This window comes from Merops nubicus, unplaced genomic scaffold (assembly GCF_000691845.1).
Source record: "Merops nubicus isolate BGI_N331 unplaced genomic scaffold, ASM69184v1 scaffold7964, whole genome shotgun sequence".
NCBI lineage: Eukaryota > Metazoa > Chordata > Aves > Coraciiformes > Meropidae > Merops > Merops nubicus.
The window spans coordinates 22,667-37,319 of record NW_008602197.1 but is presented as its reverse complement, the minus strand read 5'-3'; the positions used below and the strand labels follow the sequence as shown (position 1 = coordinate 37,319).

The 14,653-nt window shown below is 41.2% G+C and overlaps 1 protein-coding gene across 1 annotated transcript in view; it reads left to right on the top strand.

Moving 5' to 3' along the window:
- Nucleotides 1-5,391: 5,391 nt before the first annotated feature.
- SLC6A4 (solute carrier family 6 (neurotransmitter transporter), member 4) overlaps nucleotides 5,392-14,653 on the top strand; it is a 12,291-nt gene continuing 3,029 nt past the window's right edge. Inside the window, exons 1-11 of the mRNA XM_008938261.1 lie at nucleotides 5,392-5,865; nucleotides 6,599-6,733; nucleotides 7,543-7,759; nucleotides 8,173-8,311; nucleotides 8,684-8,818; nucleotides 10,671-10,774; nucleotides 11,447-11,574; nucleotides 11,773-11,885; nucleotides 12,646-12,777; nucleotides 13,843-13,942; nucleotides 14,305-14,405. Of these exons, the coding sequence (XP_008936509.1) occupies nucleotides 5,406-5,865; nucleotides 6,599-6,733; nucleotides 7,543-7,759; nucleotides 8,173-8,311; nucleotides 8,684-8,818; nucleotides 10,671-10,774; nucleotides 11,447-11,574; nucleotides 11,773-11,885; nucleotides 12,646-12,777; nucleotides 13,843-13,942; nucleotides 14,305-14,405 (1,764 nt within the window). The 5' untranslated portion in view covers nucleotides 5,392-5,405. The remainder of the gene's footprint in view (nucleotides 5,866-6,598; nucleotides 6,734-7,542; nucleotides 7,760-8,172; nucleotides 8,312-8,683; nucleotides 8,819-10,670; nucleotides 10,775-11,446; nucleotides 11,575-11,772; nucleotides 11,886-12,645; nucleotides 12,778-13,842; nucleotides 13,943-14,304; nucleotides 14,406-14,653) is intronic.

The window sequence follows — 14,653 nt, the reverse complement described above, 5'->3', positions numbered from 1 at the left end:
TGTTTCAGTCTGAAGTTATGACATAAAACTCACAGTCCAGGTTTATATTCCCCCAATACTATTGCTTTCAGAAGCAGCATTTTCACATCTTACCTATATTTAGCCTTATCTGAGACTACACAAGTTAAACTGCAGAGAACTTCCTACTTATGCTGTTTTTACTTGGGTAAGCAGTCTTTTATTCACCCAGAAAGGCCATTGTCTCAGTGAGACTACTTGTTGAGTGCATTTCTACTCTGTTTTAGTAAGAATGTGAGCAAGTCCTTGAAGAACTGCAAATATTCATATACAGGATCCATTCCATCATCTACACACCCCAAGTTACTTATAAAATACCCAGATATTACAGTGATGTGCAGAAGTACCCAATCCAGTTAAATCTGAAATCACTGGCTGTGGGATCAGACCTGCTGTGCATGGAAATAATTCACTGGACCCATTAATTTCAGCGGGTTCTGATCACTCTTCACCACAAGTCAGTTTTGATTCTCCTAAGCTAGACTAGAGAAGCATAGCAAAAAATAATTCTGAAGAAATCAACTTTCAGTTGTTGAGGAGTGGTCTAGATATTAGCTTTGCACCTAATACCTCTGACTCTGTGGTTATGAGCAGCCCTCCTAAAGCTGGGACTATCTTCTTACTATACATTTATGAATATCACTTTTTGAAATCTGAAATTCCATCTGCCACACTTGCTACCAGCTCACCTAGTGGGAACAAGCTAATAGAGACAGATATTCTAGGTATTCATTTTTTACTGAAATCAGTGTATGTGAGCAGAGTCAGAAGCAAAAGGCATTACTTTTTTTTGCATTATGAACTCATGCATGACAACCAGCAGGTAAAATGCATCATCATCTAATGCATTCTAGTTTCAGTATTTAACTGGATGAAATTCTTACTTTCTACCAACTCCTCACAGTATGGGAGCACCTGAGCTATCCAACAGTAACTTTGATTACAGGGTTATTCCTGGCCTGTGCAAAATCAGATGAAAAATATGAAGCTTCTGTACTCCTTCACACCACACGTGCAGCAAAATAGGAATGCACTGGCCCACAAAGGCCTGTCAAAAGGACTAACCTTTACAAGGTTCTGTCATCCAGGCGATGTACCTCCCCTCCTGTGCAAAAAGACAGTACCTGGGGAACACCCAGCTACATCGCTGTTGGAGGGTCCTGGCTGGTACCGTGGCTCAGAGGGGAGAGCAGTACCTACAGATGAGGTACACAGGCTTTGTCTTTGTGGGATATGTGATTTTTATCTTGTCATACAAACTTCTTGCTTGATTTTCTAAATAAAAAATAATTTTGTAGGACTCTTGCCATTTACATAAAACTTTCTGTGTGAATTGCATCTTTATGGAAAGGTGTAATATGCAGTCAGGCAGCTACATAATTATAACTATCTAAAGTACTTTGTGAAAAAAAAGTGAGATTTATGTTAACAGAAATCACCTTCATGTTTGAGTCTGTTCGCCAAGACTGTATGCTTATATTTTGTCTTATGCTGGAAGCACTTTATTGCTTTGCAAGTGCTGGCATGTAAATAGGCAGGAGCAAGGCAGAGGGAGGAGCAGTGTGAGTGACAGTGGTAATGTGAGTTTTGCTACAGAAGTGCAGCTGTAACCCAGTGAGTGGCTGGTACTCGGTAAATGTTGGTTTATAAAATTAGCATGTGAAAAAGAACATAATTTGTATGAAGCTAAACATATACAAATACACAGATTTTGCAACTATGTGAGTTAAAATGTATTAGATCATTTGGAGTGGAGGAATGACTTCTGTAGTCATGCACAGTGGGGCTGAGCAAGCCTCGTGCTGAGGAATTCGGGAAGTCAGGGCTGCCCCACCTCACAGTATTCTCCAGGTGACTTGAGGCACTAAGATTTATCTCTTTTGAAGCATCTGGTATTTGCTGCTCCTCCAGCTAATTGTTTCAATCTCCTAGACACATTAAAAGTCAATTTTGTCCTTTAAAAAAATACAGAGAACAGGAAAATAAGTTTGTTTTGAAGTGCAGGAAAGTGTTTTGTTTGGTTGGTTTTGAGTTTGGTTTGTTTGGTGGGATCTGTTTTTTCATTCCATGGCAGAGCATTAAAGGAAAGGGATTCCCACAGTTTGTTTAATATTTGGCTGATGTGAATTATGTTGGTGGCTTCAGCCAAGCCTGTAGAAACACGTCTTCAATTATCCATCCTGGTACAAACAAGCAAAGCAGGGAATAGCTGTGGAGGGCACACCGTTGTTACAGGGCACTCTTCTGGAGCAGGGCTGAGGCTCACTCCTCTGATGTCACTCTTTGCCAAAGAGGAGTGCCACTTACAGGGCTGGCAGCCTGGCACCTTTCCTGCCCTCCCACACCACAGCCTTACCGAGGTGAAAGCTGCCCCTTGTGACCACCTCTGCTCGGAGCTACAGCAGAGAGAAAAGGTGCAGATGCTTTGGGCCTCCCAAAGGAGCAGAGCCAGGTCTACCAAACGCAGACCAAACCAAAATGTGGGCACAGCTATATTTCTTTTTTTTGTTGTTGTTGTTTTTTTCTGCAGCTAGTTATGTTGGTGATAAGAAGCTGAGGTGTATTTATGTAAAAGCAACCTTTGCAACAGCTCGTATTGAAAGCAGGTAATAAACTGCCCCTTCTTACATCATTCACTATCATCATCCTAGAACCTGTAACTGCTGAGAACGGTGCACGGAGGTGAAGTGGGGGCTGGGCAAAATCCTTCTCCTTTAGCACAGTTTTCTCCTGGCTATCTCCCCTAGTGGTCCCAGCACACTTCCCAACCCCAAGAGTTCTGGTTCTGCAGCTCTTTACACTGTTTGTAGCTGTTAACATCAGATTTTTTTTTTTTCTTGAAATGTATCAAGGAGGGGGGAAAAAAACCAAATTCTCCCACAGTTTGTTACAGTATAATGAAATCATCTAATTCTGTAATTGTTCTGTCTTCATGTGCTGACTATGGCACTGTGAACACAACTGCATAGCTGTAGGATCCATCACTCTGGAGATTTCCCAGGGTAGCTGATGAGCTGTAATTCTCCTCCAAAAAGGAATAGTTCAAATTCCAGCTGAAGCCCCTGAAAGTTCATGCATCATTTGGCATATTTGAGGCTCCAACTACTGAAAAGTCTAAAGAATTATTTCAAATAATGTGATATATCCTTCCCGTGGTCTGCAAAAGACCAGAAGAAGCTTAGATCAGGATAAGACAACTGTCCTGATTGTCACAGATCCAGGAAATGAATACATCTAATGATCACTCCTCAGTGAAGAAAGCGCCAAGAGCTATCTCTGTGCAGAAACAGTGTTTTACAAATACAGTCAGAGTTTGTATCAGGTATGGAAAATTCAGTCTCATGAGATAATGCAGTTAAATCAACTTCCTTTACTGCTTTCCCATTTATGAGTAAGAGGTGTAAAGTCCAGAAGAGCTCAGGTTACTTTTTCATATTCCTACCTTGTAGTCAACATGCTCTATAGAAGGGGAGGGTTGGCTGTGGCCTTTCCCAGGATTTTTATGTTGCCACCAGTGGTGGTAGGACTGTTTTCATCTACACAAGTTCTATTGGGACATTTGGAAGGTTTTGGACTCCAAAGACACTCAGGTTTTATAGTCCTGCAGGTAAAACAGAAACTCCTGTTCTTTGCTGTAGTATTTTTCTCTGGAACCCTGAAGATGTTTCAGTCTTTGTGGATGATTAACTAATGGTAGCAAAGTACTGCTCTTGTAAGAATTCAGCATTAACGATACACTGTTTGCTATATGACGAAAAGAACATTATCTGGGTACAGACAGAATTAGCCTGAAGAATTAGAGATTTCTGGAAGTTACAAGCAACACCTACAAGTGACTTTTATCTTGAGAATATCCTCCTGTTTCCTCTGCAGCTCGATAACTCTCCTTTTTCTGCTTGCACTGATAAATGTTTAGGAAGAGGTTTAACAAACTTTCTTTGCACAAGGGAGAAACTTGAGTTTTAACAGCGCTGGCAATGAGTGAATTCTAGCAATGAGCAAATAATATCCCCTCTCTGCTTTAGTTTTTCCAGCAGTTAAAAGTGAAATAATGCTTCTGCTAGGATGTGACAATGATACTTACTGTGGTAAAATGCCTTGAAAAGGAAAAATTAGATGTAATTATAATAGTTTAATCTGTGGTGGTATCATGTAGATTGAGTAACACTTTGCTAGCTATAAAGCAAGGTTATTACCCCAGGGAATTTACAGCACAGAAGATCTGCTCCTCTTTCAAGATTTTGTTTAGTAAAGGCAGCTGGGCGTTTACCTGAACAAACAGGCAGAAAACAAAACATGACCCACTGAATCCCAATTCTTTTTCTATTCTTTTTGTTCTGAAGGAAAAGTTGATAGTTTTGGGGTTTTTTTCTTCTTTCTTTTGCAATGATTTATTTCTATTGGACTATACTTCTAGCTCGTATGAGGAGGCAGTAAAGCCACAGATTCTCCCAGTACCTGTTATTTTTCTGACAGGGGACAGTACCCATGGTTGTCCTCAGTGTTAGCAGATCCAAATGGAATGAAAGATGCCTTTATTTCCCCAAGAAGTTAAGTAAAACCAGGGATGATTTTGTCCTTTAGGACCCCATGTTGGTTCTTATTCAAAAAAATCAAATTCAAGTTTCTTGATCTTTTTTTTTTCCTTGTTGTTAGTGTTGACTGAGCCTCAAAAGCAAGTTGATGCAAAACCCATGAGATTTAAATACTTTTCTAAACTTCTGTTTAAGCCTTCTAGGTCTGCTGCTAAACACAGCAGACACTGCAGGATTTCTGAAGAAAGGTGGCCACGAAATGTAATTTGTATATCTGTTGTTATTTCATATTTGTTCAATTGATTGTTTTCCTTTCATACTGGGTGAATCTAGAAATTGCCAGAAGTCACAGGATGAGCTTATGAAAATGAAAATACAAGCTGCACTAAACTCTGCCCTTATTTTTGCAAAGTGGGAGTCTCACAACCTCCCTGGGTGTGAAGGCAGTGTTCAGGAGAAGGCAGTACGAGCCTGAGGGGTTATGAACCAGGTACACTGACTTCTGCTGTAGAAGAGGATGATTATTGCTTCCTTCCTCCCACTGAACACAGTCCTGAATTATTGCCTGTGAAATGATTTGCGCTGCATGCCGTGGTGGTGAACTACTTCCAAAAGTATTTTAATCTCAGAATCTGTCAGTTCTAACTTGAAAGTTACCAGCATTGGTAAGCCCTGTAACAGGTTTTTAACTATTTATCATTTCTTAGATGGTGTTTGTGCCTTCAGTCTGATGGATTTAAATATGGAAGAGGAATTCTAAAATTGCTGGGAATAAAAGTGGGGGAAAACAAGCCCCAAGGGGACTCTGTGCTGCTGTCCATCTGCAAGTGATCAGAACAAATCTTGGAAAAAATGGAAAAAAAGGTAACAAGCAATGAGACTGAGCCACTGACTTCCAAGAAAGATGTCTCAGACTGTAATGAAGAAGACTGTAAAGAGAATGGACTTCTGGTCAGGGACCCTAAATCTGCCCTACGGCTCGTGGAGGATGGCAATAAAGCCCATCTCAGCCAGGGGAATAAAGGGGAGGCAGCTCAGATCTCAAATGGTTATTCAGGGGTTCAGAGCTCTGCTCCCTGCAGTGGAATGGGGGAGGTGGAAGGTGCCCAGTGCACTGCCCCAGCAGCTACAACCACCACTACAACCACCACTTCTACCACCTGTGGAGCAGAAGGCCAGCAGCAGCTGATGGAGTTAGAAGACAGAGAGACCTGGAGTAAAAAAATTGACTTTCTTCTCTCTGTCATTGGATATGCAGTGGATCTGGGAAATGTGTGGAGATTTCCTTATATATGCTATCAAAACGGAGGAGGTCAGTGACTGGTTCTCTATGTTGTTCCTTGATGCTGAACTTCCTTGCTTATAAATGCATGATTTAGTGGCTTATCTAAATGTCATGTATAACAAATGACCAAGGGGAAAATATTTACTTTTCAAACAGACTGGAAACCATAAATACTAGGACAGGATAATCAGACACACCAAGGTAGAAGAAAAGCTATTTAATAAGATCTAAAAAATTAGTACAACTAGAAGCTGAGCACCAGTTAGGTGCAGAACCACCTTCCAAGAGAAAAGACTAAATCCCTGTCCCGAGGAATATTTTAAAATCAGATGAAGCACCACGTCAAAAACAAGTCACCAGGAAGGCCAGACCTTAGACTCACTGACATAGCATCCAAAATATAAATCTAATCAAAGAGATCTTGGAAGGGACTTTTGTCTCCCTGATGTAACAAAGAAATAAATCATTTTATCTGTAGCCCATCTGACAATTGTATCCACTGTAGCCAGTACAGTGTGGTGAATCCTGTGTGTATTTGTTACACCAGCGTGAGGAGTTTGGCCTGAGTGTTTCTCCTTACTCACACTGCTAAGTAGATACTCTCATGAGAAATTCCACAGTAAATCAGTGTGGCACACTGGCTAGGGAGGGAATATGCATTTTCCCTGTAGGGTAGAATGAACTGTTCTTTATGGGGTGCTGGTAGTGTTGGAATATAAGTCCTATGAAGAATTACAATCATGTTTTCTTTCTCTTGCAGGAGCATTCCTCATTCCTTACACAATTATGGCCATCTTTGGAGGAATTCCTCTCTTCTACATGGAACTAGCACTAGGACAGTACCACAGGAATGGATGTATTTCAATTTGGAGAAAAATATGTCCTATATTCAAAGGTAAAGAAGGGAAATGGAAAATTACTAGGAGCTTTCTGAGTAACTGGAGGTTCTTCTTATAAAGGTGAAATTTCAGGAAAAAAAATTGAAAATCTCATAAAACAAAGTAAGGCTTGTTCTGCACCAGGTTTTGGCTTTACAAAGAAAGCTTTCATAAAACTTTACACCTGCAGATGTGTGTGTTTACGTTCTTATATACCTTTGACAAGCAACTCTCAAACTGATCAGAGGCCAGACCACTTTCTCTGTTCCAAGCCTGAAAATAGATATTTATACAAAAAAACCCAAACCCCAAAATGTAATTGATAAAGTGCAACATTACTGAATCTGAAGCAAAATTGAAAACCAGGCAAGTATAAAGATCTGCTATCTCTATTACAAAAATATCACAAATAAATCATTTCCCATCTTCATCCTGGTTTGTTAATTGCTATCCTACCAGAGTCTTCTAGGTCCTGTTCAATTTCCTCGTTTACCCTTGCTCCCAGGGCTGCAGTTCTGGTCTTGTCTTTTTATTTACCAAGAGCTCCAGATGCCTATTTCTACACTGCAGGAATTTAGGAATGGATGAAAAAAACTACATAAGCATGTTCTGTCTTGATTAAGGATGCTTTTTTTTTTTTTTGGAATTGGAGCCTGAGTGTTTCCAAAGCCACAAGAAATTCCAGTGTTGTAAACACTTGAGAGGGTACATGGACCTCCTGCAGAGCTGCCTCAGTCACTAATTGTAGCCGATAACCAATTCCTTCCCTCTCGTTTTTGGCTTAAAACTTACACTCACTTCATGTGATTGTTTCCTGCCTCACCAGGGATCGGCTTTGCCATCTGTATAATAGATCTTTACGTAGCCTCCTACTACAACACCATCATGGCTTGGGCCTTTTACTACCTCGTGTCGTCCTTCACGGCGGAGCTGCCCTGGACCAGCTGCACGAACGCCTGGAACACGGGCAACTGCACTGACCTGGGCAGGGCCAACGCCAGCTGGGCACCACACTCTGCCTCCCCCGCCGAGGAGTTTTACACGTAAGTGCATGTAAGTGAGGACAGGAACGTTAGACAGAAGGGTGGAACGTGCAGGAGGCTTGTTTTGGAGGGGGAGTAGAGCTGTTTATTACTGGTACCCATTTCTAAAGCAAATAACTGAAAATTTGTAGGTGTATGTAAGCTTAGGGGGGGCATGGGAGGGTACTCTGTTTTAGATCAGAGATTCCCAACTGCTGTTAATCTGTTGTTGCTTATGCTTTATCATCAGTGGTGCACCATTAACATCAAACTCCTAATTAAAAAAAAAATCCAAAATTACACGAGTCTGAAGACTCCTTATCAAGACCTCAGGATTTACTTGTAATGCTCAACCCATGGTATGGGACTGTTGAAAGCACACATAAGCATTTGTTAAAAGAATATCTACACTGTTTTTTTCTTTCCTCTTTCAGCCGCCAAGTTCTACAAGTGCACAGGTCCAATGGGCTGGATAACCTGGGGGGCATTAGCTGGCAACTGACCCTCTGTTTATTTTTAATCTTCACCATTGTATACTTCAGCATCTGGAAAGGGGTCAAAACATCTGGCAAGGTGAATGCAAAAGACAAACTTGGTACAGTACAGTCATGCAGCAGTCCTAAATGAACCAATTAACTTGACAGAGAATTCTCTTGGATTGTTTCCATGACAGAGATTATAGGCTCATGTATTTGGGAAGCACTGTAAAGTGGCTGCTTCTATTATCCAAGTAATACAAAACAATAAGTTATGCCACTGTTCTTCAGACAAGAACAGCCTCACCAAGAGAAATTGTGGGTACAGATGTGCAGACTGCCTGTTTACAGACCTCCTGAGAAGTTCACGTGAAGATGTTATAAATGCTAAGAGCTATAATATCTCATTTTTATTACAACCTGCTAACTTTCTACCCATGGCAAATGCACTTTCTGCTTCCCCTCACAGGTGGTATGGGTGACTGCCACATTCCCTTACATCATACTCTTCATCCTGCTAGTGAGAGGTGCAACTCTGCCTGGGGCTTGGAAAGGTGTCATCTACTACTTGAAACCTGACTGGCAGAAACTCCTGGCCACTGAGGTAAAAAACATTATAAAAGGGTGGAGATTTGCTTTTAGCCTATCAGCATGTATATACTTCAATGTCTGTTTTCAGTGTAGAGCATGATTGAACAGATGTCAGCATGGACTTAAAAGCCTGACTTCTTGCTGCTGCTTAAACAGTCGTGCTGTGCTTTCCATAATTATAAAGGTTTTTTTAAAGATCAGTTTAGCTTTAACTAATAGTAGAGCTCCCACACAGTGGAGAAATAGAATTAGTGATATAATTAGAAAGAAAACAACTGACCAAACATTTTTTCACCAGGAAAATGTTGAACAGCCTGACATTGAGCAAGAAGCTACAATTGCTGCTATGCTGCAACAAAATCCTTTGCCTTTAACAGTCACACTGAGCAAACTCAATTTACTAAGCCCTGAGAACAGGTCTAGCAGCAGTTTTTCTGGCTGTAAGAGGATTGTTGCACACTTGGGCAAGCTCTTCCACAGCCCAATGGTGTTCACAAGTGCCTCTGTTTAAATAGTGCAGGTTACTAGAACTGAAGCTTCAGCTCTCTGCTATGTGACAAGCTTTGGCAGATAAACCCAAGGAGACTCTCGGTACCATGACTCAGTAATGTATGCAAGTGCATGTGGAGAAGGAATAAATCAGTTAGGCCTGCAAACACCACCAAGATCTGCAAAGAAAGGAGGAATGAGGACAAGAATGAGCTAACCAACAAACCCCAGGCTTTCTGGTATCTGATTCAGCTCTGAACTCTGTGGATGACAAGTAGTCCATCAGGCTTAAGGCTGCGCTTACCTCACTGCCCATGAAAGTGTCTAGTGAGGAGAGTGATGGAAAAAAACCCAAAGCAATAAATACTACAAATACAAAGATTAAAAATTCTAATGTTTGCAAGTCTACAGCTGCCCAGCTGATACGGAGTTTTGAATGAAGAGGAAATGAAAAGACACCAGTCTCTGATAAAGCAGCTTCTCCAATAAGGGACCACATCTTCTGCAAAAGCAATAAAGGGCATTGATATTGTATTGGACATATCTGAAGTGAGGACAGCAGATTGCAATCTGTGTGCTGGACGATGACAGCACTCTCTGTCTCTGGATGATACAGGATGGCCTCACATGATGGAAGAGAATATTAGAAATGAGTTGTAATGAACTCCATGTTTCAATCAAAAGAGGATAAACGAATGAGGACTCTCACCTTCAGAAGGAGAACTGATACTGTACTTTAGGAACACTACTCATTAAGCTGTGGCCACTTTTCAAGCACAACAGGCTTTTCATAACAAGATCATCACACTTACATCTGTCATGGCTACAATAAAGCTGAATTGAGTCCTAAGGACTAGATCTGCATCCAAACTGTCAAATGTATTTCCATAAATCTAGGAAAAATCTGGGCAGTGACCATCTGCTGCTCAGCCTGGAAGACACACAGCCAAACACAGGGCTATTCCACAGGACAGAGCTGGAGGAAGGTGAGCCAAGCCCACCACAAAATCATGGACAGCAAGTCCTCCATACATTGCAAAACCTGTGTTAAAATGATGACAGGCAAACCACTGGGAATTATTCTAAGACGCCATCAGCAGTGAAACTGCCAGCGAGTACTTACAACAGAGTAAAGAGCTACAATTAGCACTGAATAGGCACTGAAGTTATAGTGGACATTTACAGCTCTCACAGATCTACAACAAATATCTGTATTTCAATATGCTTTCTTAAGGAAATGTTTGTCAGACAAACATTTCCTTAGGAAATAGGTAGACTAGTCTAGAAACACAGTTTTATAGGCATAAGTGATATTCTGGATATGCCAAACTCATTCAGTTTCATGTAATTTTTTCTTGTTCTTCAATATTTTTCAGGTTTGGGTGGATGCAGCAGCTCAGATATTTTTCTCCCTTGGTCCAGGTTTTGGGGTCCTGTTGGCTTATGCCAGCTACAACAAATTCCACAACAACTGCTACAAGTGAGTTCTACGTTATTCTATAATAAGTAAAATTGAGTTAAAAAAATGTAACTGTGGGTATTTATGAAAAAGAAACACTGAATTGTCAGACCTGTGGATATACAAATCAGACAGAAGTGTAATAGAACAAAAGTGCTTATTGAAAGAACCTCCAGCCTAAAACATTTCTTCTTTGTTGTGCCTACTCTAAAGAGAATCTCCACCAGTTACAGCAAGGAGTCTAAGATGTAGAAACTCACCAACAAAATGGACTGAACCCCTGCCAAACAATCACATAATTATTGAAGCTTAGCAGTGAGTTAGGAAATTAGAACCTTGAGCTGAACTGTAACTGATAGTTGTTTCCTTGTTATCTTATAAAATTCTATTTACAACTTGTAAATGAAAATTCTCAATTCTTTATATTCCTATAGTAATTCCTTTTTTAAAAAAACACCAGTGTATACCCAGCATTCAACCCAGTGTCAGACTAACCTTACAGCACCTGTTTCAAGTTGAAGAATCAAAAGTAATCATGGTTGGCTTTCTTCCTGTCTTTCAAATCTGCTGCTTGTTTTTTTCACTGTATTCCCCCAGTTTTTCTAGGAGTCTATCCAGATCATTAACTCACCCCATCTGGTAGTGAACCTCCCTTTGCTGATCCCCTGATACGAGTTAGGTGTTCTGTTGCAGGGATGCTCTGGTTACCAGTACCATGAACTGCATGACCAGCTTTGTGTCTGGATTTGTCATGTTCACTGTGCTGGGATACATGGCTGAGATGAGGAATGAAGACGTATCAGAGGTTGCCAAAGACACTGGTAGGCAAACTTTTTGTACACATCTCTCAAACTGTTTCTAAGATAGAACCTATTTGTATGTTATCTTCTAGATTGAGGACAGCACAAATGATGTGAGATATTTAGTATATAACTCAGGATACAGACTTTATGGTAAGGGCACTGTTATACATACAGCTAAACATAACAGTTAGTCCTAATTCTCCATTTTAAAACCAGGACCCAGCCTTCTCTTCATCACGTATGCTGAGGCCATTGCAAACATGCCTGCTTCCACTTTCTTTGCCATCATCTTTTTCCTGATGCTGCTCACACTGGGACTGGACAGCACGGTGAGTAGATTGACCTCTTGGCTAGGTGGTGTATGGCCTTACCCCCCCAAACAGCAGAAGAAACAGAATTCCAACTCCTGTACCATCATTGAAGGGTTTAAAGCAGGATTGGCATCGCCATGTGCCTTTTGTAAGACAACTACCACTCTAGTTTTGACCTAAAATTAAATGCTCTGTCAGTGTCATACTGTGACTATTAGTAACAGATCTGGAAGCACAAGCAAAGCGCTTGATTCATAAACTCCTGGTGGAATGTAGCCTTCCATCTTCTCTCTTCTACTTGTAAACTTAGAAAGCAATTATTAAAGCCTGGAATTTTTTTCACACTAGCTGGATTTAAAAGGTATAAACTGGAGGTGGTCTTCCCAGCACCACGGTGAAAAGGAGATGTTTGAAAAACTTGCCATGTTGAGCCTGTTTTTACAGACTGAGAATCAGCTCTTCCCACGAAAGCTCAACTCAGCTGATTGCACAACCTTGGTTCTACTGAGCCACCTAGCACTTACTGGCATCCTACTGCTGGTAATACACACTTCCTCTGGGTGATAGGCACGCCCTAGAGATGTGGGAAGACTAAATCCCCACCTTAAAGAGTTTTAAAGTTCCAAAGAAAGACTGTCTAATCAATGGTCACACCAACCCTACAGGCAGAATAAGTCACCAGTGCATCAAAGCTTTAAAGTTCCTTTAAGCATTGAAACATGCTTTAAAACAGGTGAGACTGCCCTCTATTTTCCCCTGATTTTTCCATGCTTTTCAGTTTGCAGGACTAGAGGGGGTGATTACTGGAGTACTGGATGAATTCCCACATGTCTGGAGCAAATGCAGGGAATTGTTTGTCCTTGGTCTGACCATCGTTTGCTTTTTGGGGTCACTAGCAACCCTGACATTTGTAAGTATTTCACCCACTCCTCACGTATCCTTACTGGCAGTTTCCTGCAAATGACATCTTGGAGAGAGTAGTAGTTTTTGAAGATTTTGGAGAAACCAGATTAAATCTCCAGCCTTTATGCATTAGAAATCTTTACTTGGAATGAAGATGAACAGCATCTCTCATTAGGAAAACGATCCCATTGCAAATCAGTAAAACTCTAATTTGCTACACATCATAAATGACACAGCCACTACTCCAACTGCTGAACTAGTAAGCAGATAACCTTCCACACTTTATGTGGTTTGCTTATGGTTCTCAAAAGCTCCATGTTTTCAAATAATAAGAATTCTTTTAATTTTTGCAGTCCTTGAAATGTATTTTGAATTTTAAAAAGAATGATAAAAAAATTATCTGCTAGAAAATGCTGTAATTGACTGTTGCTGTTCTCCAGAAATTTCTAGCAATGAATTTCCTGCATCTTCCTCATGAAATCAGACTTCATAACCAGCCACACCAAAGTCTCTGTGGGGCTTGTGGGATTTCATTTTCACAAGCAACATTTAGAATAATGATCATGGGGACAAGGAAAAAATACTTGGCTTTCCTGTAACATTTCACTCCACTTGCTCGTTAATGTGCAACTTCCTTCTTATTTGAAGTATTTGCTGTAAAAGGAGACTTGGTTCCTCTCTGAGACAATGCCCTCTTCCTTCATGATCCTGGATCCCAAATGGAAAGACAGCAAAGTAACACTGTACTTCTCTCCTGTTCAGCAACTCTGACTCAAGCTGGAGTAAGAAGATGCCATGCAACACTGTCCCATCACCCCCCCCAGGTGTTCATTCAAATCCAGCTAGGCCTGCAGGCAGATTCAGTTTTAGTTTATCTCCATGGCAGCTCCCCTGGTTAAGTATGTTCACAGAGAGTGAGCAGATGAGCAGCACGCTCCAGGGTTTCCCTGGCAGGAGCAGCCACAAAGTGACAGCACTGGCTGAACTACCCACCTGGGAGTGGCAGTGATACACAGCAGCCTTGTTCCATCGCTGCAGCTCTGGCTCACTCATTGTCTCATCTCCTTTCCAGGGAGGAGCGTACGTGGTGAAGCTGTTTGAGGAGTATGCCACTGGTCCAGCTGTGCTGACCGTCGTGTTCCTGGAAGCTGTTGCTGTGGCCTGGTTCTATGGTATGTCTGGTGCCACGCTGGCACAGTGCCACCCACCCCTGAGCCTCTGCAGCACAGCCTGCCCTCTGCTCCTGCAGACAGCACCCATGTCTCTGGGAAAAAGAGTTTACCCAACCTTTTTACAAAGCCACTGATTACCCAGTCTGTGAGAACTGTTATTAATTGTTCTCTGAGAGAAGTACAGTGACGTTTAAAAGAGCTGTAATTCAGAGTAATTAAGGATTTAATATAATTAAGAGTTATAAGAGCATGTCTTTCATAATGGATTCTGAATTCATTTGTTATTTATACAAAATGCTGTGCATCTGCTTGGGGAAAACTTCTGTCTGCTGTCACCACTCTCCTCCTGCTTGCCTCCACAGGCATCACCCAGTTCTGCAACGATCTGAAGGAAATGTTGGGCTTTGCCCCAGGCTGGTTCTGGCGAGTTTGCTGGGCAGCAATTAGTCCCATCTTCCTTCTGGTGAGTTTTCTTCATAGTTTTTTCTTTGCAGCACAAGAAAATTACTGCTGAACAATGCAGCTACTTAGACTTCTAAGAGCTTAATTACAGAATTTTCTTGTGACGTTCTTCAGAAGCAATTTTTGTTAAACCAAAAAGGCTCAATTAGGGAAAAAATCCAATACAATGCTGCAAGGTCTTGTACTAAATCACTATTTTAAGGGGTTTTGTAGATGAGCTAGCTAAGTAAGACTGGGTTCTGAATAACT